The 25338-nt window shown below is 39.9% G+C and overlaps 1 protein-coding gene across 1 annotated transcript; it reads right to left on the bottom strand.

Moving 5' to 3' along the window:
- Positions 1-1687: 1687 nt before the first annotated feature.
- Positions 1688-18286, bottom strand: sike1.L (suppressor of IKBKE 1 L homeolog). The gene is given in 6 exon segments (NM_001092275.1): positions 1688-2596; positions 11046-11159; positions 12784-12926; positions 13447-13552; positions 14237-14461; positions 18189-18286. Coding segments are annotated over 5 exon segments (618 nt in total). The 5' UTR covers positions 14396-14461; positions 18189-18286; the 3' UTR covers positions 1688-2500.
- Between the last annotated feature and the right edge of the window lie 7052 nt (positions 18287-25338).

Here is a 25338-nt window from a genome sequence, read left to right as displayed (position 1 = left end):
AGACCAATGTTTTTTTTTTTAATTAAACCCCTGGCCACCAGTGTTTTATTTTAGTCGTCTATGGGCCCTGGCCACAAATGTTTTTTTAGGGCCTTTATAAATATGTGAAGTGTTCAGGTGGATATTTAATTTGCTTTGTATCAGGAATTTTAGATTTTATATATACTGTGTCAGGTATGTAAACTCAGATAATTGAAAGCTGCAAGAGCCTTTGCTGTGAATCAGAAAAGAAAGATTATGGGGACATTCAGAGGCACAGATCTTCACTTTCAAAGGGCTATTGATGCTTTTGTGTAGTAAAGAACCTAATGTGTATTATGTCTAATGTTACTGTAGCACCTTTTTCAAATAACCAGTCTTTCATAATTCCTTGTTGCACTATTACGATTACACGTTTGTTATTCCAGTTGGATATCTTTTTACATCCAACCCCCCCTCCCCCTGGATATATCACAATATATATTATACAAAAATGTACCGCACTCACAGGACTTGTTTGGTGCAAAGAAAAGCTGATTTTATTCCGACGTATCGGTTCATAAACGTCGGAATAAAATCAGCTTTTCTTTGCACCAAACAAGTCCTGTGAGTGTGGTTAATTTTTCTGCATCATTTCTGAAATGACCAAGTTTATGTTTACTATCCCTCTGTCTCAGCATCTGTTTCTCTTCATTCTGTTTTCATATTCATTGACAGTTAAATACAATATATCTTGTATGGGGGGGGGGGCTTCCTTTCCTAGCAGATGAAATAACTGATTCCAGTACAAACAAAATCTAACAAAATAACTCCTTTTTGCATGAATCCTGCATGTAGAGAGTAGGGTTGCCACCTTTTTGTAATTTAGTTACCGGCTGGTGGGGGGCGGGAAGAAAAAGGGGCGGGTGTGGGTCAAAATGGGCGGGGCTATGATGTAAAAAGAGGCGGGCCACTGTGCAGAGCTGTGTGACGTTGAAAAAGGCCAGGGCTATGACATAAAAAGGGGCGGGCTGCGGCACGGACCTGTGAAGACAGAGGACAAAAGCTACGTTTTACAGGGGATTGGGGAGGGGCCGAGAGGGTCTTTTTAAGGGTATTACAAATTTACCGGCAGCTACATTGCCGGTAAATTTGTAATACCGGGCACGGCCTTGGCAGGTGTTTTACCGGCTAGGCCTGTAAAATACCGGCCGGGTGGCAACCCTAGTAGAGAGACATGATGTCTGGTGATTTTAATAGAGTGAGATCTAATACATCTTCTAGGCAAAAGGAGTCCCCTATAAGATATATTGATATAACTGTCAATTGTTATCTGACACCCAACTCCTGCATGTATAGAGAATGAAGAGAAACATATGCTGAGAGAGGAATAGTGAAGATGAAATTGATTATATCAGAAACAGTACAGAATTTTTAATTGATTGTATTTAGAAAATTTCTTATTTCAGTATGATGAAGTTTATATTAATTTTTCATTTTCGTGATAGTTCCCCTTTAAAGATGGAGGTGCCATAAGGTACAGCCAAAACATGACTTCAGCCTGGAATTCTAATCTTCAGTGATGCCTGGAATCATGGATGGCCAATAATCCTCTACTTCAATTGGATTTAATAACCCAAAGATTAAAAGCTAATTAACGCCAAAGGAATGTGTGTAAGGTCATCAGATGATTATGAAGTTGCAGAAGTGAGACATTCCTTACAGTTAACATATTCAAGTCACTCATGTTTATATCCACATTTTACATGGTTCAGCGATTCAGCATTCTGGTCAAACAAGTGGATCACAGTGGAATCAGCCTGTGTGAAACCAGAAAAGCACAGACCAGTTTTTCATAATAATCGTACATGGAGAAACACACAGGGGAGACTCTGGATAAATACATGCTCTGGAGGATGTCACATGCAATATGCTATGTTCACTTCAATTCCAAATTCCCATTAAGAAGTATGTATCTGATACCTTATGTGAAATAGGCTGATGGGCTATAGTCCATTAGGCATTTTTAATTTTTAGTAACCATAAATCACCATGAATTGCACAGCCTTTAGATTATATATTATAGATATACATCCGTTGAATTTCTCACCTTACGTCACATTAATAATCTCAATTTCACAGCAAGAAACTGGAGAAAACAAACAAGTATTTTTGGAATTCAGTCATCCTACAAAGAGAAATGTTTAACTACTGAATCAAAAATGTGTATTCAAATACTATAGTATTACTTTTAAAAATTAAATATAGCTATATTTAATATATATTTAAATAACATTCAGATTTATCATTTACTGCCAGGAACATCAGTAAAACAGTGTGTTCCAGTTCATCAGTTTTACTGTGCTTTGCAGGGTGAAAGACCTAGTACAGTACAGTTTCTGTGATGAATGCCGTTGTGCCTTACAAAGGTGCTGCTTTGCTTCCAGACAGAAAACATTCATTTTCGAATGATGTGGTGCTGAGCATAATGAGTTTTTTTCTTCCTGGAAAAAGCTTGCCTTCTTTCAATAATACTAGGCCATCATTTCTCTGAAAAGTTCCATTCGGATTCCTTTTTGCTTGAACGTAGGGATTCATTACGCACGGATAGGATTTCCCGAAGTTCCTTGTTTTCTAGCTGAACAGAAAAAAACAAGAAATACATATTATTGATGTAAATATACAATTGGGTCCATAAACCACAGACATTCAAAATATAGTATTGTATATAGTATTTACAATAATTAATACGTCTCTGTATTGGCTGGCTACCACAATGAAATGCATATACAAGCTATTGGACCGCACACATTAAGGGATACTGTGCATGCACTGTCCTTACAAAAGACATCTTCAGCCGATTCAGTAATCTACGGAATGAGACCGGCACTTTGGTAGTTTCGCCGCATGTGTAGTTGTCGTGAGGCAGAAAATTGCTTCAACTGCGGATGCGTAGATATGCCGGTCTCATTACGAAGAGAAGAAGATGGCTGCCCCAAGCAGTATAAAGAATCCAAAATTATTTTTTAAATATGTAAATAGTAAAAAAATTAAGCAGGAATCGTGGGATGAGAACAAAAAAAAAAAAGATGAGATTCTGAACTCATATTTTTCATCTGTCTACACAAGAGGAACCAGTTAATGAAGATTTCCGTATAAAAAAATTGTCCCAATTCTAGTAATACCACTAATGATGCATGGTTCACACGAGGAAATTCAAAAGAGACTAGTTAAAGATAAACAAAGGTCCGGGGCCGGATGGTATTCAGGGTGCTTAGCTCTGTGATTGCCAAATCTCTTTACTTAATTTTTCAAGATGCATCATGGTGCTAAGAGACTGGCCAATTGCTAATGTGGTGCCACTATTCATAAAGGGATCCCGTTCTCAACCTCAAAACTATAGGCCAGTTAGTCTGACATCAGTGGTAGGAAAGCTTTTGGAAGAGTTAATAAAGGATAAGATACTGGACTTCATAGCAAATCATAATACTACGAGTTTGTGCCAGCATGATTTTATACGTAATAGATCTTGCCAGACTAACTTAATTTCTTTCTATGAGAAGGTGAACAGAGACCTTGATTCTGGGATGGCAGTGGATGTGATTTACTAAGACTTTGCTAAAGCATTCAATACAGTGTCACACAGAAGGTTACTAGTTAAATTGATGAATGTTGGCCTGGAACATAGTATTTGTACCTGGATAGAGAACTATCTGTCTACATGATTTTCTAGTAGACTTAAGGTGTGAAGATGCAAAATATGGAGAGATCCATTATTAGGAAAACCCCAGGTCCTGAGCATTCTGGATAACAGGTCCCATACCTACGGTTTTATTATTACAGAGAAAAAGGAAATCATATAAATTAAAAATTTGTATTATTCGGGGGGCGTGGCCAAGCAAGCAATGTAGACGGACGTGCTAAGCTGAGCTCCGTCTGAACCAACTATCGACCAGTCATTTTGAGCGGAACCACAGGCCACCAACTTCATCTGTGTGGGTCAGTAACTCACCCGATCACAAGCCATGGGTGGTACAAAGAAATCTGCAGATTCGGGAGCCAGTAAAATCGATAAATTCGTTAAGGCTCAGGGCCAAGATGGCGGACGGCAGCATGAGCGTGCGGCCCAGGAAATTGGCGCGGCAAGTAATAAACCAGCAGAAGACGAGCCATCGCTACAGGTCATCCTTGCAGAACTGCGCCACACCAGGCAATCGTTGGAGACCAAGGTGGACATGAAGGTAGATGAAATTAAGGTCACCATTTCCCTCCTCCGCCAAGACATGCAGGCCTTGCGGGAGCGTACTACCGAAATGGAACGCAGAGTGGGGGATTTGGAGGACACCGTTAATCCTATGCCTACCGCCCTTAAAGAGCTCAAGAAGCAGCTGGAAGAGCAAAGGGCAAGAGCAGACGATCTAGAGGGCAGGCAGAGGCGAAATAACGTTAGAATTGCTGGTCTGCCGGAGGGCCGAGAAGGGCGCGAACCCGAAAAATATCTGGAAAACCTGCTGCGCACTACCTGGGGGCCCGAGCAATTCTCCCCTATACTGGTAGTAGAACGCGCGCACCGAGTACCCACTAAAGCACTTCCACCTGGGGCCCCGCCACGAATTTTCATTGCCAAGCTACTCAACTATCGGGACCGGGATACTGTCCTGAGACTGGCAAGAACAAAAGCGCCGGTCATCGTAGATGATGCCACTTTGCAGTTCTACCCGGATTACACTATAGAAGTCCAGCGGCAGAGGGCAAAATTCACGGAAGTTAGGAAACTCCTTCGCGCTAAAAACATCCAATACTCCACCATTTTCCCAGCCAAGCTGCGTATTGTTGATCACAACACGACCAGATTCTTCACTAACCCCGGGGAGGCCATGGACTGGCTGGAATCCAGGAATCCGTGACAATGTGAGTACTGATCAGTCAAGATGGCACTATGTTTGAGCCCGTGCTGTTTTATGGGCATTCTGTTTGAGCGTTTATGCTCCCCCCCCCGGCTGGGGGCATAGGCATACAGCCAAGGGGTGCTTTGGTGGCCGCACGGAATTTCAGGCGCAGCTACCTAACTCTGCCCAAACACCCCAAGACGGGCATTTCTACTTTTGATCAAAGTTACAGGGAGAAGGTCAACCCAAGTTGGGTGGGTATGACAGGGAGGGAGGGAGTGCACAAGTTTCTAATGTTTCCAGATTCCACGCAAGTTGCACGGATGGGTGTAAATAACCTCCAAGTTTTGTTTCCCCTTTACTCTATCCCACGGGGTACCATGTCCCACGCCTACTACCTACAGGATCCACTGCGAGAGATGAGACTGTCTGAGCGCATGAGCAAAATGGGAAATGTGATTCCACAATGATACGGATTGCATCGTGGAATATTAGAGGTCTCAACTCTAAGATAAAAAGAGGCTTAATGTTCAATTATCTCAAAAAACCTGCTCCGGATATTTTGTTCCTACAAGAGACACATCTGACAGGTCAACGGGTGTTAGCCCTTAAGAAATCGTGGGTCTCCATGGCTTACCATTCGACTTACTCCATTTACGCTAGAGGTGTCTCTGTTCTGATAAAAAAAGAGGACTCACTTTACTCTATGCAAATTGATATCAGATCCGAATGGCAGGTATCTAATAATTCACTGTGTATTGCATAATGTGCTTATGACTCTGGTAAATGTTTATGTCTCGCCCCCTTTTCGTACTGAAATTCTAGATGATATAATGACTAAAGTGCTATCGCTTCCTGCAGCCCCTATTTGCATGTTGGGAGATTTCAACTGTATGATGAACCCCCAGACAGATAAGATCCCTCCGGGAACAGCGACCCGTACTCCCCTTGCTGAATGGGCGACTCATTTGGGGATGGCTGATGTTTGGAGGTGGCGGCATCCAGGTGAGTCTGCTTTCTCGTGTCAGTCAGCCACATACCACACTTTGTCAAGGATAGACCATGCATTAGCGACACAAGATTTTTTACCTTATATACAAGACATAACATTTCTCACAAGGGCCCTATCGGATCACTCCCCAATCCAAATACAGCTTAAACTGGGTAGGCAACAACACATGAATTGGCGACTGAACCCTCATTGGCTTAAAGAGGAAGAACTTGAGCAAAAAGTAGCAGCGGACTTCAATCTGTATTGGGATATTGGCTGTGAGGGTGCTCATCCTAACATGATGTGGGATGCTGCTAAAGCAGTCCTCCGGGGGTCTTTTATACAGGCCATTAGCTCTAAAAAACTTTGCTATGCGGATAATAGGACCAATCTAGAGGTGCAAATAGAGGAGGCCGAGCAGCAATATAGAACGGACCCCACTCCCGGTAACAAGCGAATACTTAAATTAGCCCAACAAAACTTGGAACTTATGTTAACTAACCTAACGAATAAACAACTAATGCACAGAACGCAATATATATTCGAAAGTGGGGAAAAATGTAGCAAGACTCTAGCATTCCTGGTTAAAAATGACCAACCACACATTACAATAGCACAAATCAAAATGCCTTCAGGAGAAATAATCACTGATCCCCTGAGTGTTGCCAGTGCCTTCTCTGACTATTATCAAACCCTGTATTCAACAGTTAAAGACACTACTGCTCAACAAACCAACACCTTCCTGGATACTATCCATTTCCCTTCTATGACTAATCAGCAAAAAAATTACTTAGATAACCCACTGACACAATTAGAGATTGCGGAGGCCATAACACAGCTGACCCCTCACAAAAGCCCCGGTCCAGATGGCCTTCCAGTTGACTGGTACAAACAGGCTATCAAGGCAGTAGTCCCCAAATTAGAACAAACTTACAACACCGCATATGCACTGGAAGAACTACCGCCATCCTTTTACGAGGCCCAGATAGTGGTCATACCCAAGCCTGGCAGGGACCCACAGTTATGCAGCTCGTATAGACCTATTTCGCTTTTGAATGCTGATGCAAAAATCCTGGCCAAAATACTGGCCACCAGACTTTCCAAGGTGATCTCGGATATCATACACCCAGATCAGGCTGGGTTCATGCCCGGGAAAACCACGACAGGGAACATTAGACGCTTATTCACAAACTTACAACTGAGACACGAGAATGCAGGCTCCAGGATTCTGGTGTCCCTAGATGCCAATAAGGCTTTTGATACTGTTGAGTGGGAATTTCTGTGGGCGGTCCTGCAAAGGTTTGGATTTGGGGTGAATTTTGTAAAATGGATCCGTTTGTTATACAAGAAACCCACTGCTTATGTGTTTGTCAATGGGGTGAACTCACCAAGAGTGAAGCTGGGGAGGGGCACCAGGCAGGGATGCCCTTTGTCCCCCCTCCTGTTTGCGCTATGTATTGAACCCCTTGCACTCTTAATTAGGCAGGCTACTCAAATAACGGGGCTACGTTACAAGACCATAGAGGAGAAAATATCGTTGTATGCCGACGATGTGGTACTTTATCTTGAGAATGCAGGCCCCTCTCTTACTAACGCACTACAGGTAATAACGGAATATGGGAGACACGCTGGTATAACAATTAATAAGGATAAATCGGCCCTGCTCCCCATAGACCTGATCCCAGAAAGTGATAGATTGCAGATGACTGATCTTCAGTGGGTTAGTAAACTGAAGTACCTAGGGATAGAGGTGGAAGTGGATATGACCAAGTATGTGGCTAATAACTTAGAGCCGGTAATCAGGAAATTGCAACTAGCTACCACACAATGGGCCAATCTACCACTGACACTCTGGGGGGGGAACCAATGTTATCAAGATGATATATTTACCCAAATTTCTGTACATCCTCCTGAACTGCCCCGTGTACATTGAAAATAAGGTATTTCGTAGAATTGATGCTATAATCAGGCCTTTCTTATGGTCGAATAAGGCCCCTAGGATTGCACTGCACACCCTCACGTTGCCTAAAGATATGGGCGGTTTGGCGCTCCCGAATCTGCAACAGTACTATGTGGCCTCGCAGATCTCCTACCTTCATGCTTGGTTTAATCCAGACACGAATAGTCCATTACTGATCCTTCAAGCCTTAGCGGCAGGATCCTGGGAATCCCTTCGTAACGACCCATACAGGTTAGGGGTAAATATGTTAGCTCAACCTCTCACTATAACTACCCCAATTAAAATATGGCAGCTGGAGATGAAGCACATGGGGAAAAAGACGGCCTATATCAGTATTAAACAACCACTTTGGGGTAATAATAGCCTATCCCACTTTCGGCATTTTCCAGATTTCTTATACTGGCCACAACACGGTATTAATCTGGAACAGCTACAAGTGAATGATACCTTCCCCACTCTCCTTCAACTACAACAAACTATGTCACCACCCCAACTCCTGCAATATCGGTATTTACAGTTAAGGCATGCCTTCAGGGAACAATTTGGCACTTTATCTTTGCCCTCACACTCCAACAAAATTGAGGAGCAGGCTTGGAATGCTTCCCCTACAAAAGTGGTGTCCAGACTCTATAAGGCTCTTATGGGTAGTCAGGACTCAAAATATCCAGCACTATTTCTAAAGTGGCAGGCGGATATACCTAATTTGACTGACGACAACTGGGAAGAGGTTACTGAGGACCCATACTGTCATTTGGTTTCGGGGAGAGATAAACTTATTCAATGCAAACTCCTTCACAGAGTGTATATTACGCCTCAGAGATTACATCAGATAGGGAGAAGGGAAAATGATGCTTGTCATAGATGCAATCAGACTCCTGCTCACTGGATACATATGTGGTGGGATTGTCCACTTATTAAAAAGTACTGGGATAAGATAGCTAGGTACATGGTTAATGATCTGGGACTACTACCGACGACAGACCCACAGCAGGTATTACTGGATGCCGTTGGTGATCTCCCAAATACAAGTAAGGGCACTCGTACTTTGATTAAAATTTTACACCATTATGGCAGGAAAACAATTCTTATGCACTGGATGGGTGGGGATAACCCCACCATGAACAAGTGGCGGAGACAGGTGAATGCGGTACTTCCATTGTATAAGCTAACATTTGAAAAAAGGGGTAACATAACTAAATTTACGAAAATTTGGGAGCCATGGTTAACACAGGAAGGATTGGACATAGACTAATCTCATCTAGAGAATTAGGGAAGAGTAATGGGAAACGGTACCCCCCCCCCCTATGTTTTGTCTCCTATGTGATTGTTATTTCATAGTGTGCTGTAATTTTAAGAACAATTTCACTGTTGATGTATGTGATTGTTTGTGCGAAAACAATAAAAATTTTGGAAAAAAAAAATTTGTATTATTCGGATAAAATGGAGTCTATGAGCAAAGGCCTTCTCGCAATTTTGGAGCTTTATGGATAACTGGTTTCTAGATAATGGATCCCATACCTGTAATTGCTTATAGTTACATAGTTACATAGTTAAATTGGGTTGAAAAAAGACAAAGTCCATCAAGTTCAACCCCTCCAAATGAAAACCCAGCATCCATACACACACCCCTCCCTACTTTTAATTAAAATTCTATATACCCATACCTATACTAACTATAGAGTTTAGTATCACAATAGCCTTTGATATTATGTCTGTCCAAGAAATCATCCAAGCCATTCTTAAAGGCATTAACTGAATCAGCCATCACAACATCACCCGGTAGTGCATTCCACAACCTCACTGTCCTGACTGTGAAGAACCCTCTACGTTGCTTCAAATGAAAGTTCTTTTCTTCTAGTCTAAAGGGGTGGCCTCTGGTACGGTGATCCTCTTTATGGGTAAAAAGGTCCCCTGCCATTTGTCTATAATGTCCTCTAATGTACTTGTAAAGTGTAATCATGTCCCCTCGCAAGCGCCTTTTTTCCAGAGAAAACAACCCCAACCTTGACAGTCTACCCTCATAATTTAAGTCTTCCGTCCCTCTAACCAATTTAGTTGCACGTCTCTGCACTCTCTCCAGCTCATTTATATCCCTCTTAAGGACTGGAGTCCAAAACTGAACTGCATACTCCAGATGAGGCCTTACCAGGGACCTATAAAGAGGCATAATTATGTTTTCATCCCTTGAGTTAATGCCCTTTTTTATGCAAGACAGAACTTTATTTGCTTTAGTAGCCACAGAATGACACTGCACAGAATTAGACAACGTGTTATCTACAAAGACCCCTAGATCCTTTTCATTTAAGGAAACTCCCAACATATTGCCATTTAGTGTATAACTTGCATTTATATTATTTTTGCCAAAAGTGCATAACCTTGCATTTATCAACATTGAACCTCATTTTCCAGTTTACTGCCCAGTTTTCCAGTTTAGACAAATCACTTTGCAAAGTAGCAGCATCCTGCATGGAACCTATAGTTCTGCACAATTTAGTATCATCTGCAAAAATAGAAACAGTACTTTCAATGCCCACCTCCAGGTCATTAATAAACAAGTTGAAAAGCAAGGGACCTAGTACAGAGCCCTGCGGTACTCCACTAACAACACTGGTTATGTAACACCCCAGGCCGATGCTCCTGTTTACTCTAGGAGCCCCATGTCACCACCCACTGGTAGCAAACTGACTGGAAAGAATGACTGAAATCAAATGTTTTCTATTGCCAAAAAATAAACTTCTCCTAAATGCTGTGGTCGTCCGATTTCATTATGCTATGCACAAACACAAGACACCCAGTTCCAGGGGCAGCAAAGCCAACCCAAAACATCAGGAATCCTCTATGTTAAACATGTGTGAATGGAGTGCTTTCAATTTTTTGGTGGGTATATTAACACATTAAAAAAAACTAATCATTCACTTGAAATCCAATTTCTTTTTACAATTTCTAATCCACAGGGATTTGATGTCTGTAAGTGCCCTGTCCTAATAATAAAGTAATATCAGGTGTTTCACATCACTAATGCTTTGTCTTTCTATGCAGAGAAAAAAATTGGGCATTATTGAATGAAAGATTTATGGATAGATTTCAGAAAAAGGATTTTTTGGCAGAGCAGCTAAAATGAAAACAGAATGCACAAATGTTAGTCTTTGTTAGTTATTGAATGAAAGATTTATGGATAGATTTCAGAAAAAGGATTTTTTGGCAGAGCAGCTAAAATGAAAACAGAATGCACAAATGTTAGTCTTACCTCTAGCTGGGCTAGTCTTTCTTGTATATTATATGCTTGGTCTTCATCCAGCTGAATTGCTTTTCTCATTGCATCCCCTATTACACATATTCTATCTATCTGACACTCTAGATCCTGCAACAACAAAAAAAAAACAGCCTTTTAAAAAGTCATAACTAGATTTAATAATAGATTTAGCAAATATATTAGTGTTCTGTATATTAGTATTGGCATGATATTTAAACAAATATAATTTTATAAATAGTTATTTTTCATTTTATAGGAATACCTAGCCTAGATTGTGTTTAGATGGTTTTCAATAACTGCTGATGACAATCACAGTAAAGGCTTGGGCACTCACAGTATCAATGTATTGTTTATATTTTGTTATAGGTTAAAGAGAATAGAAAGATTTAAACATGATATTTACATGTAATTTATAGATGTGTAAATGTAGAAGTTATACATGTATTGTGTATATAATGTAAATATATTATGCATAGACACCAAGTAGATTAGGTTATAGATATTTATAGATTAAATTATAGATATTGTTTGAGATATACAATATAAAATTCTTAAGGTCGAGAAAAACAAAATGTGTTCAACCTTGGTGAAAGTAGAGTAGCAATTGTACTTGTCACAAAGGAGTGTTCACACAAAAGTGACAATCACAATATTATACTCCTTATCAATGAGGCTGAAAATCTTGAATGTTTAAATAACGGGGAAATAAAGCTGAGACAATTGTATACATATTGATATAAATTTGATGTATAGATATAAATTTTGATGTATTTGATGTATGTTTATGTGTGCATAATGTATCTGTTTAAAGGAAAACTATACCCCCCAAACAATATAGGTCTCTATAAAAAGATATTGCATAAAACAGCTCATATGTAAAATCCTGCTTCATGTAAATAAACCATTTTCATAATAATATACTTTTCTAGTAGAATGTGCCATTTGGGTAATCAAATAGAAAATTGCCATTTTAAAAAATAAGGGCCGCCCCCTGGGATCGTAGGATTCACTGTACTCACAAACATACCAACAAACCATACATGTTAGGACACATGAGCCAATTAACAGACGGAGTTCTATCTTTTGCTTCCACAATTCTTCCTGTTACAGTTAGAGTTGTAGTATTTCTGGTCAGGTGATCTCTGAGGCAGCACAGAGACCATCACGAAATGGTGGCTCAAGGCAAGAGATGTAAAAGGGCAATATCTACTTAAATATTTATTCCAGTTTGGTAAGATTCTTTAATATGCCACGTAATATGATATGAACTATCTGTTGCTTAAGTGTTCATTTTGGGGGTATAGTTTTCCTTTAATGTTTCAATCCAATATATATATGTTAACAGCATGGAAAATGTATAAGTGTGAGGTACAGATTATGTTATATATTTAATGCATATGTTTTTAAACAGTCTAAAGGTTTACAGTATGTTTAATGTATAGATCATACATAGGTTTAATGTATAGATCAACGGTATGGAAAATGTATGGATAAATGAAATATTGTATGGCTAATGCATGGGTATAATTCATGGATATAATGTAAAGAGAATGCATGGATTTCGGTTGGTTAGACCGAGAGACATATATATATATATATATATATATATATATATATATATATATATATATATATATATATATATATATATATATATATATATATATATATATATATATATATATATATATATATATATATATATATATATATATAAAAGACAATAACTTACAGAAGAAAAGGTCTTATGGGCTTCTAATACTGGTTCGGTAGGAGCTGGTATTTTATTTGCAATCAGCTGCAGCATCTGCTTTCTGTACTTGCTCATGATTAGCTCCAACGCATATTGATGCTCTTCCAAGGACAGCCATAGTTCTTAAAAAAAAAAAAAAAAAAATTATACACTCTCTCTCTCTCTCTCTCTCTCTCAATCTCTCAATCTCTCTCTCAGGTCAAATGTACAAAACACATATTCAAATAATATAATCAACAGAAATACATTCAGGAGCTAAACCCAAAGAATGATTTCCAAACTTACTCATGGTGGTTTTCTGATTACTTCTACAATTTGCGGTTTTTAGATATTTGCATTATAAGAATGCAAATACCAGGCTATTTGCTAAACAGTCAGCAACCAAAGAGTTAACTGAATCCAATGCAATAATAGTGTCACTGACACTCTAGACCTTTAGAATATGGGATCTTTCCGCAATTCGGATCAACATACCATAAGTCTGCTAAAAAGTAAACATTAAATAAACCAAATAGGATTTATTTTGCCACCAATGGGTAACTTAGTTACCATTAAGTACAAATTACACAGAATAAAAAATCAAGGATTCATGTAATGATTCTAAATATAACCACTAAAGTGTCAGAAGCAAAAGGTCGTTACCTTTGTTTTCCAGTTGTAAATCTCTGATTTGTGTGTTTTCTTGGCACAACAGTACATGAGGTCTCAGTTTTGATGCATCCTTTATTTCTGCCAGTTCTTCTTGGTACTAAGGAAATAAATAAATATATATATATATATATATATATATATATATATATATATATATATATATATATATATATATATATATATATATATATATATATATATATATATCTCAAAACTATTGTATTTATCTGGAAGACAGTGATAAAAAAATCTACTACAAACTTTTTTTCTTGGATTTGCCCATATACCAAATTAGCCACAAAAATGTAGCCAGTTATTAAACTAAATTTAAACCCTAATTTGGAGATTACATTTGAATTAGATAAAAAAAAAGTAAGATTCTGTTTAGCTCAACATTAAGGATTAATCTAAATCCAAATCCTGCAGAACACACTGGAAATTGACTACATGCCGATGTGAAAGCTGCATTGTGTGCATTCCTTGCAAAAACAAAAAAAATATAACACTTGCAAAGAATACAACAAGAACTGGAAGCTCTGTTGCTTACACTACTGTGTTATATACGCGCAATAACACACAAGGCAATTTGGGGCTGTTTCGTTGCCAATTAGCAGGAAAGGCATTTGGTACTTGAAAACATTGCTTACCACACTTGGAAATGGCAGTTCCCTGACCCATGTGTCCAGGCAAATGCTTTCAAATAAATAATATATTATTATATAATAATAATTATTATTATTAAACCATGCAGACTTGCCATTATTATTTTTACCACCGTTACCTTTTCTGGCATAGCTGTTCCAACCTCTTTCATGGCTTTTACACGCTTATGGAGGACACTGGACTGATCAATAAGGGATTCTGCAGCATTGTCATGATCCTTAAGTCTCTCCAGTAGAGTCTTTGCATCTTGCAGAATCTTGTCTATTGTACAGGTCATTGCTACAGGGCTGATACAGCAAACAGGCAGTCACAACTTGACGTCATCCAATGACCGACAGCAAATCTGCATAAAAAATGTAAAATGTATCTTATTTGGGGTGCTACTTATCTGACCACATATATATATATATATATATATATATATATATATATATATATATATATATATATATATATATATATATATATATATATATATATATATATATATATATATATATATTAAAACATAGAACATTAGTGCGCATCCATTTCAAGGGTGAGTATACCGTCTTTTCAACTTCTATTGTGTCAATTAAGTATGTATGATATTTGTTCTTCCTTGCACCAAGCAGGGCAAGATCTTAAATTGAAGTAAATTCACATTCTTCTTCCTTATTAGTCTGAGCACAATTAAAACAAATTAGCAGTCCACTTAGGGAGGAACTCCACGGACGATTTTGGAGCGATCCGACACGCTGTGCAAAAACAAAAGCGTCAAATCAGATGCAACGGAAATAAGGTAAGTGATCGGATCAACAATGCAACTTCATCCGACATTTCCATTACTTACCCTATTTCTGTCGCATCCTACGTGATATCTGCGTTTTTGCGCAGCGCGTCGGATCACTCCAAAATCATCCGTGGAGTTCCTCCCTTAAAGGCCCTCTGCAGAATGAGCTGCTAATTATCTGAAAGCCAAACAAGCTGTGGCTAAGGGAATGGTGGGTGTGTGTTTATACAGAGGGCTTCTAACCAGACTAGTGATTTGTTTTGATTGTGCTCAGGCCAACTAGAAGGTAGAAAGTGACTTTACTTTTCATTTTAGTTTTTGCCAGTTAGTGCAAAAATATAACAATATGCAAAAAAGTATAAATTGAACTAATGATGAAAAGGGGTATAAAAGAGGGCATAACTAAATAGGAAGCAGACCCTGCGGCTGCAGGGGGAACAGGTGGTATAGGGGCCCTATGATTCCCTAATTCATATACAATTTCAATAAACATTGGTAAACATTGGTAAACAGGTCAACCTCTAGACATTTTGAGGGCTGGAAAAATAATTTGCTGTGGGGCCCAGTGCTATCTAGTTACACCACTGGGTATACTGCTCCAATAAGACATTTACACTGCTGCACAAAACCTGCCTCCACCAAATTATTTAAACCTAGAATAGCTATAACTTATGGCCACAGTATACAAGTATATCAGCCCCATCAAGGCAAATGGAGTTATAAAACTCCCCGCTTTTGTCTCCATGCTAAAATTAATCTTTTGGTAATTTAGGCACAGCCTCTAATTAGTGTCAGAAAGAACCTCCACCAAAGACTTTTTGTTTTTTTTGCACAACGAAAGAAAATGTAATTCAAAGTAACTTTCCACTATATGTTAAAGGAGAATTAAAGCTTAAAGGGGTTGTTCACCTTCAAACAACTAGTTGTTTTCAGATAGATCAACAGAAATAAGTACTTTTTCCAATCATTTTCTATGTGTCACCGTTTTTCTAATATTGAAGTGTAAAGTGTCATTTCCACCTTCTAAAGCAGCTCTGGGAGGGGGATCGCCGACCCTGTAAACTGTTCTAAATTGATACACATTTCTTATCTTTGTCCCTGCCAAGCAGAATCTCTGGGTTTCATTACAGGCAGCTGTTAGGATTGATACAATAGTCACTAATACTCCAGAGATGCTGCTGAGAAATGTATCAACTAAATGTTGCAAAATTGTAACAGTTCAGAATCAGCATCCGAATTACTGAGCTGCCAGACTGAAACACCAGAGACGGACATTCAACTTTAAACTTAGATTTTGGAAAAACAATAAAAAAAATATATTAATGGAAAAGAATTGAAAAAAGTCTTTATTTTTGGGGAACAATCTGAAACCAACTGAAAAAAAAGTGTTTGGAAGGTGAACAACCCCTAACTAAAGAAGTAGACTAGAAATGTTGTACGTTATGTTTTAAGCTTTTATAACAGCCCAAGGCAACCACAACCCTTTACCAGCAAAAATCTGTAGCTCCAAAAATGCCCCAGTAGCTCCCCATCTTCTCTTCTGCGGATTCACTGCACATGCTCTGTGCTGCTGTCACTTACTGAGCCTAGCGACGGACTCAAAATGTACACTACACATAGAATATGAATATCACAATATAAGGTTGATTAATAATTAATACAGATAATTACTACATGGCAGCACAGAAACCAGTGCAACAAGCATCACAACTTAATAAGTAGCCTTGTAGCATCAGCTTATATTACAGGCCAGCCTCATTTTCCGCTTGATAATTTGCAACAACCCCTTACATCAGTGATCCCCAAACAGTAGCTCGTGAGCAACATGTTGCTCTCCAACCCCTTGGATGTTGCTCACAGTGGCCTCAAAGCAGGTGATTATTTTTGAATTCCAGGCTTGGATGCACATTTTGGATGCATAAAAACCAGGTGTACTGCCAAACAGAACCTCAATGTAGGTTGACAATCCACATAGGGGCTACCAAACGACCAATCACAGCACTTATATGGCAGCCCAAGAATATTTTTCATGCTAGTGTTGCTCCCCAACTCCTTTTACTTCTGAATGTTGCTCATGGGTTCAAAAGGTTGGGGATCCCTGCCTTACATCTTAGATTCTCAACAGCTCAGAGTCCACTGAGCATGGGAGTGTTGCAGGTGCTTTCCAAGATGGTGACCCCCTGTGACAAGTTTGAAGTCCTGGATCATTGCTGCTGTTGACAAGCTGAAACTTTAGGCTGGTGCAATACATTAAGTATATAAAATATGGCATTTTTAGGCATATTTAGTGCTCCTTTAAACATTTGAATCTATTTAAAGTTATTTGTTAGGGATGCACCGAATCCACTATTTTGGATTCGGCCGAACCCCCGAATACCGAACAGCATTCCGAATTTGCATATGCAAATTAGGGTGGGAAGGGGAACATCTTTTTACTTCCTTGTTTTGTAACAAAAAGTCATGTCATTTCCCTCCTCGACCCTAATTTGCATATGGAAATTAGGATCCGGTTTGGCCAGGCAGAAGGATTCGGCCGAATCCGAATCCTGCTGAAAAAGGCCGAATCCCGAACCAAATCCTGCTGAAAAAGGTTGAATCCTGGCCGAATCCTGAACCAAATCCTGCTGAAAAAGGCTGAATCCTGGCCGAACCGAATCCTGCTGAAAAAGGCTGAGTCCCGAACAGAATCCTGGATTTGGTGCATCCCTATTATTTGTAAGCTCAAGGGCACTGAAAGCAGCATCTGTTTATCCCATTCTGATCTCTGTTGCTGAACAATGAAACAGCAGTGGGGCTCATTTATCAACACTGGGCAAATTTGCCCATGGGCAGTGTCCTATAGCAACCAATCAGTGATTAGCTTTTTGAAACCAGCTGCAAATAGAACAATGAATGCAGCAATCTGATTGGTTGCCATGGGTTACTGCCCATGGGCAAATTTGCCCAGTGTTGATAAATGAGCCCCAGTAATTGCAGCATAAATCTGTAGTGTAAAATCAGTGGTCTACAGTACAATTTGTTCATAAGTCAGCAGTAAAGCGAACATAGACAGACAGAGAAATTCAGCTTTTAATAATTGCAATTTCCATGAAACACCATAGTAAAGGTTTAAACAATGTATATTGGAAAGCTGCTTAGACAGGGATATGAACCTGCTAATATTCTAGGTTGTTACAGTGTCATAACAGGAGACATGACAACATTCCTTGTTTTAAAGAGACAACACCTTTTTCAGTGCTTCTCCACTTCATATTATTAGTACTTTTTAAAACAAACATATTATATGGACACTACATACCGCCCAGCAATCCTGCTGATCTCGGGCCAGTTCCAATGTTATTAAAGCAGCTCACAGTCTTAAACGACCCGCAACACCGTCAATGCCCAATAACTTGCCTCCTGTCGGAAAGCTATTGCCAATAGTTCAAGTCTCATCTCGCGAGACTACGAGGTCACAAACGTAAGGAAATGCTGTGACGTTGCACGTCATCCAATTTGGGAAATGACAAGCAAGAAGAGTTAGCGTCATAGAATAATAAGCTGGCAGTTAGGCGCGCTATCTTGTGGTGGGCACAGCAGACTCATAATCAGTTTACAGAGTCTGTTCCTAGTTCATACTTTTGTAACGACTTGCGGTTTTATTTACCGCCAGACTTTGTGCCACTGTTCTCAATATGTAATAAAAAATACTATTTACTTTGCTATGCGTTCTGCCAAGTTACAAAAAAAGACATTTCTTATCTATCAAGCTCCGAATTTACCTGAGTGTTTATAAGTTAGGAATCCGAGCAACTCTCCGATTGCCCGAATGGACCTTATTTATGAAGAAAAAAGGCCTAAAAAAATAGGGTTGGGCATACTTCGGAGCTTTCCCTGAAATCTCAGAATTGTTCATGGCGCATTGATGCGCAAAAAAACTCAGAAATCTACGAAAAAAATCGGAGTTTTTTGCGCAGAAACCACAAACTCCTCAGATATTAGTACGGACATCAGTGCAGACACTGGGACATTGACTTATACAGGACCTCAAGAGCTTTTAGATGCCGGGGTTTCGGATTCAGAGTTTTTATACCATCGGACTTTAATAAATCTCGGAAAATTTGACGTTTTTTTCCCAACGAAAACCACAAATTGTTTGAGGTTTGGATATTCGGACATTGATAAATCACCCGCTACATGTCTTCTCCCGATTTGACCCGAAAGGAAAGAGTTTCGTGTGAGTGTCGTGTGAAATATTTTTTTTTTTTTATACTTTGGACATAACAAGGGCTAATATTGGTAAAATTCGCTGAAATAAATCTTTTACTCATCGACAAAGTGTGCGGGCACTTTCTCAGACAGTTCCGTAACAGAAAGTTCTCAGTCCCCAAAATGGTTTCAGTAAAGACCAATGCTGGCTGGGGGTTTCCCTTTGTCAAGAAGGACAAACAGCACTCATAACTCCCAACGTTTGAAAATCGGACAGAGGGTCAAAAATTAGTGACCACGCCCATTTGTGGCCACACCCCCTAAATACAGAGTCCACTTTACAAAATGTGGCAGGTCATGTAAAGTTCTGAGCTCACTTGGTTTTTATGCACTCTTGCTGGAGACTAACATCTTAAGAAACCAGGTAACTCCCTGGGATCCTAGAGAAACCAGCTCTCTGCTCCAAATCACATGTCTGTATCTATATAATTTTACAAAATCTGCAAACAAGTAATCCCTAGAGCAATATAGTATTTGGGCTACCAGGGTCAGTGACCAAGCAGGAAAGAGGCAGAAGAAGACAAATAATAAATGAAGACTAATTAAAAAATTCCAGAGAACAGCAATTCATACAACAGTTGGGCACAAACTTCACTGCTCCACCTGCAGAGTTTTCTTCTCCGTCTGACGTAAATCCAGCGTAAACCAAGGCAACCATAACAGCCGCATCCATGTGGTGAAAGGTCCCTGTATAAGATTTGGGAGAGAGTTTTTGGTGAAGTCAATGTGAGGATAATGTTAACTACAAAAAGATCCACCTTATATTCAGCCTCACCTACTGCTAGGCCTTTAATATCATTAGTGTTTCATATCTTGAGAACTAGAGGTTCTAATGAAATGTGCCCATTTTTTCAAAATGTCTTCGCTTAGAACATCAGAGAGCAAAATCTGCACTTATGGGGTTTGATACAGATATTATAATCCTGTAAATAAACGGGGCATGTTGATAGAGCAAAGTGCCTTAAACATATAAGTCCAATTTAAACAATGAAAAACTTGCATCTGTGTATCTACCGATTGTAGCATAAAGGTGGTTACACTCCAGATTCCGTCTGAGTTTTGATCTGCATGGTTCAGGAAGGGAAGTACCAGGGAGAGCCTATTTGCCAATAATCTTGCAAATATCCTCTTGGGTTACATAGCCATCTTTCCTTGTGGCCAGACCACCACCCATGGCTCCATTTCTTTATAAAATAAATTTTATATTTTGTTTTAGGGCTATGTTGCTCATTGGGGGGGGTACCTTAGTGTCCCCATATTGCAGCAAAAATTAAGGGAACAGTGCACTCCAAGATAAAAGTCAAAAGGGCAAATGTCCCTTGATGAAGACCACTCTATATATAAGCACATTTGGCTTATCTTTATTTAATGAAATGAAACTACTTATTTTGGTGTGGATGGTTCCCTTGATTTGAGTTAAAACTGTTGAGAAAGTCCTAATGTACACATGTATAGCTGACAGTTACCTGGACAGAGCAAGAGTTATATCACAAACTCTTTAGGCTAAAAGAGTGGAAATGGATGGTTGTTTGTGGGAGGAGTCAGCTATATTATAAGGCCAAAATGCTCTCTATAACAGGTTTAGAAACACGCTATAGGTTAAATTACCAAGCTTTGAACCACACCCACTTTAAACCTCACCCATGTTACCACCAGAACTTTTAAGACCATATCCACATTAATGGTGGTAGCACACCAAAATCCAAATGGTTGGTGTTCACTGCAGGGATATCTCTCATATGTGAAACACGTTTATTATGGCATATTAAGAAATATGTTTAAATCCATAAGCCCCCTCCTCCCCTCTGGATAACACAGCAACCCCCATAACATGAATAAACACCATGGGGTTCCCCTAATTTCCAAATGCTAACAAACCCCCACCAGACTCACATCCCACAGACATGGCACACACAGACAGAGGAGGGCAGGCAGAGTATGGTACACACATGGAGCATAGGGCAGGCAGAGTATGGTACACACAGGGAGCATAGGTGTAAGGACTCACCCTGGTGGTCTAGTGGGCAGCTGGGTCCACCACTGCTTCTTGCGCGTGGACGCCGCTGCGCTGCTCCTTCCTCTTCTGTGTACGGTCCCTCTATGGCGCGCTCGCCGGCGATCTTCCTGGGTTATGTGCCAGAAAGACTACTATAGTTTATATAAATAAGCTGCTGTTTAGCCATGGGGGCAGCCATTCAAGCTGGAAAAAAGAAGACACATGTTACATAGCACACAACAGTTTAGCCCTGTCCAGTACAATGGTGTTTTATCTATCTGCTACGTAACCTATGCCTTTTCTCCTTTTTTCTAGCTTGAATGGCTGCCCCATGATTACACAGCAGGTTGTTTATTTATAACAGTAGTAGTTTTTATGAAGCAAACACACCAGTTTTACCAGTGTAGCGCAACAGTACGTTATATTTTAATTACTTTGATACACTTTCAGTTTTTGGTGATACTGTTCCTTTTTAACATTAGCTCAATAATCAGGGCTGTATCTAGTGCCATAGGCACTGAATTCAATAGGACTGCCACTCCCTTTTGCAATGTGCAGTAGAGTTTTTCTACTGTGTATGTGCCAATAGCCAGAGGACAATGTACCCTGACAGATTTTACTGTAATCTCTGGTGAAGCTTCTGAGATTTTTTTTTTTGCTTTGTGCCTTGCTCCATATTTTGCAATGCACAACTGGTATATTATTTTTGCAAAGCAGAACTGGTCAGATACGAGACCTATTATCCAGAATGCACATTGCCCGTTGTTAGGTTCTATTTTGTAAAGTTCTTAGGTGCCTTGACTTAGTTTATTCTATCTGATCCTCTGTGTATTGACCCTTGCTTTGCCTGACTACTCTAATATCTCCAAACCTGATACTAGCCTGCCTGAGACTATTCTGATCCTCTCCAACCCTGACCTTTGCCTGTCCACTGACTATTCTACATTTTCCTATCCTGATTCCGGCCTGTCTGACGGCTCTTTGCTTGTGCTGGCCCGGCATGCCTATTCCTGGTGGTGTTCTTCCTTCCAGTATCCTAGTGAGACGATCGTGCCCCATTGCTCGTCCAGAACTGTTAACTTTGCTCCTCTCTCAATTAAGACCTGGCGGCATCCGATTAGCCGATGGCTCCTCCCGAGGTGAAAGGCTGCGGTTAGAGGCAGAAGTGAGAGCCAAGACCAGGGAGCTTAGCTTGGGTTCTGGATATAGGGTACCAAACGTGACAATAGGGCAAGCAGAATATTGCACACACAGGGAGCATAGGGCAGGCAGAGTATGGCACACACAGGTAACATAGGTCAGGCAGAATATGGCACACACAGGGAGCATAGGGCAGGCAGCGTATGGCGCACACACAGGTAACATAGGTCAGGCAGAGTATGGCACACACAGGAAACATAGGTCAGGCAGAGTATGGCACACACAGGTAACATAGGTCAGGCAGAGTATGGCACACACAGGTAACATAGGTCAGGCAGAGTATGGCACACAGGCAGGGCCGCCATTAGAAATCACGGGGCCCCGTACAACAAAATTTTTGGGGCCCCCTGGGCCCCGCCCACACTGACGACCAAGCTCCGCCCCATATCCCGCCCACATCGCAGTTAAAAGACCACACAGACATCAGCGCTAAAAAAGTAACCCCCCCCCCCCACACAAGTTGTAAAAAGCTATTGATGGTCAGGGCCCCCTTATAAAAAAAATTGGGGCCCCAAAAAAAAAAAAATTTAAATTTTTTTTTTTTAAAAAACATTGGTGGCAGGGGCCCCCTGTTAAAAAAAACTTGGGGCCCCAACAAAAAAAAATGTAAAAAAAACTAAAAAATAAACAAACATTGGTGGCAGGGGCCCCCTTCTAAGTTAAAAACAAATTGGGGCCCCAAAAAAAAATTTGAAAAAAAATTTATTTTTTTTTGAAAAAAACATTGGCGGCAGGGGCCCCCTTATAAGTTAAAAACAAATTGGGGCCCCAAAAAAAAATTTGAAAAAAAATTAATTTTTTTTTGAAAAAAAAAAAACATTGGCGGCAGGGGCCCCCTTATAAGTTAAAAACAAATTGGGGCCCCAAAAAAAAATTTGGAGAAAAAAATTTTTTTTTGAAAAAAAAAAACTGGTGGCAGGGGCCCCCTTACAAGTTAAAAAAATTTGGGGCCACCAAAAAGAAAATTAATTTTTTTTTTTAAAAAAAAAACCAAAAAAAAACAATGGTGGCAAGGGGCCCCTTACGAGTTAAAAAAAAAATTGGGGCCCCAAAAACAAAAGTTTTAAAAAAAAGATTGGTGGCAGGGGCCTATAGAATATTAAAATAATACATTGGTGGCCAGGGGATTAAAAAAAAAAAAAACACAAACTGGTGTTCAGTAGAATTGAACTCATGGCTTCAGTACTTCAACTTCGCCTCCTTTGGTGACTTCGGGTCTTTTCACCGCTTCAGGACTTCGGCTTCGGCTGTTTGCGTGACTTCGGGTCTTTGCGCTGCTTCAGGACTTCGGCTTCGGTTGTTTTCGTGACTTCGGGTCTTTTCGGCGCTTCGTGACTTCGGGACTTCGGCTTTTTCCGTGACTTCGGGTCTTTTCGTCGCATCGGCTTTTCGGCACTTCCGCATTCGGCACTGAAGAGGCAAGACGTACGGCTCGGGCGCTCGTAAGGGGGGCCCGGATCTTCAAAAAAATGCAGCGCTGCCGGGCCCCCCTTCATGCCCGGGCCCGGTACGCTTGTCCCCCCTGTCCCCCCCTGATGGCGGCCCTGCACACAGGTAACATAGGTCAGGCAGAATATGGCACACACAGGGAGCATAGGGCAGGCAGAGTATGGCGCACACACAGGTAACATAGGTCAGGCAGAGTATGGCACACACAGGTAACATAGGTCAGGCAGAGTATGGCACACACAGGTAACATAGGTCAGGCAGAGTATGGCACACAGGTAACATATGTCAGGCAGAATATTGCACACACAGGGAGCATAGGGCAGGCAGAGTCTTGCACACAGGGAAATAGGGCAGGTAGAATAGAGCAGGAGACAGGGAAACCTAATAATAATATGAATAAGAATCCTGTTGGTATTAAATTCTGGGCCATTGGAAACATTAATTTGGGCATAAGGAAAAGAAATCTAGAATAAGAACTGTCAAAACAGGAAAGTCATTGTATCTTCAAACTCAATTCAGTCAGTTATTTATTTCCCAGGGAATAAATAAAAACATATTATTCAAAGCCTTTATCTGAAAGTTTTTGTAAAGACATCTAAATACCGAATGACCTTTTGTTTTGACTAGAATTGAAATCGACTGTTTCCACATTTGTTAACATATGATATAGTAAAGGCAGTCTCCATAAAAACCAAATCCTTTTTAATTACAGTATGTGAATAGAATCATAATATATTCCTCCCCCTTTAATAAAAAACTTGAATGTAAAAAATCAAATCAGTGTAGTTGGGGGAAAACTTGAATTAATCAAGTTTTCGAGTGAAACCCATCAGAAAAAAAACCCAAACATCATGAAGGCAATAACATCTTCAAATGGTTCAAGGAACCTTTGCCCTTTATTCTTCATGATCTTGACAGGTTTTATATGGTGTGTTTTTGGAATAGAGCTATTTCCAGGGTCGGGTATAATAAATCAAGAAACATTTGAGTTTTTTATTAAACCCAAAAAATCGATTTCTGACCAAAAAGTACCCTCAGAAATGTTTTTTGTAGAAAAAACAACTCGACCTTTGATAAATAACCACATTAGTTTGCTCAGGAGCAGTAACCCATAGCAACCAATCAGCAGGTAGCATTTACTGGTCACCTATTTAAAAGCTTGTTGGTTGCTATTAGTTAGTGCCCTTGGCAAATTTAGTGCCTTTTATTACATATGGCGGCTTGTGTCTTTTATCCTCTTCTCCTTCAAAAATGTAAGCTCCATTGAGCAATGCCCTCTTTATTTCGTCTTTTATGTATGTCATTTGTATTTTGATGTAGACGCCCATCTTTTGTACAACACTATGGGATAGGTAGATGCTTTATAAATACATCTTCATCTAGCTGCTGGGAGCTGATATAAAAGCAAATCACAGGAACTGCAATCAATTAATTGTACTTTAAAACTAGAATATATTCTACTACAGGGGACTTGTAGGCATGGCAGATACAAGATAGTTGCGTTAATCCTACTTCAGCTGGTGATGGGACTCACATAGGCTAATATTGCAATAGT

Source organism: Xenopus laevis, chromosome 2L, assembly GCF_017654675.1.
Source record: "Xenopus laevis strain J_2021 chromosome 2L, Xenopus_laevis_v10.1, whole genome shotgun sequence".
Taxonomy (NCBI): domain Eukaryota; kingdom Metazoa; phylum Chordata; class Amphibia; order Anura; family Pipidae; genus Xenopus; species Xenopus laevis.
Note: the sequence above shows the minus strand (reverse complement) of the source record. Positions and strands in the feature narration are given on the sequence as shown.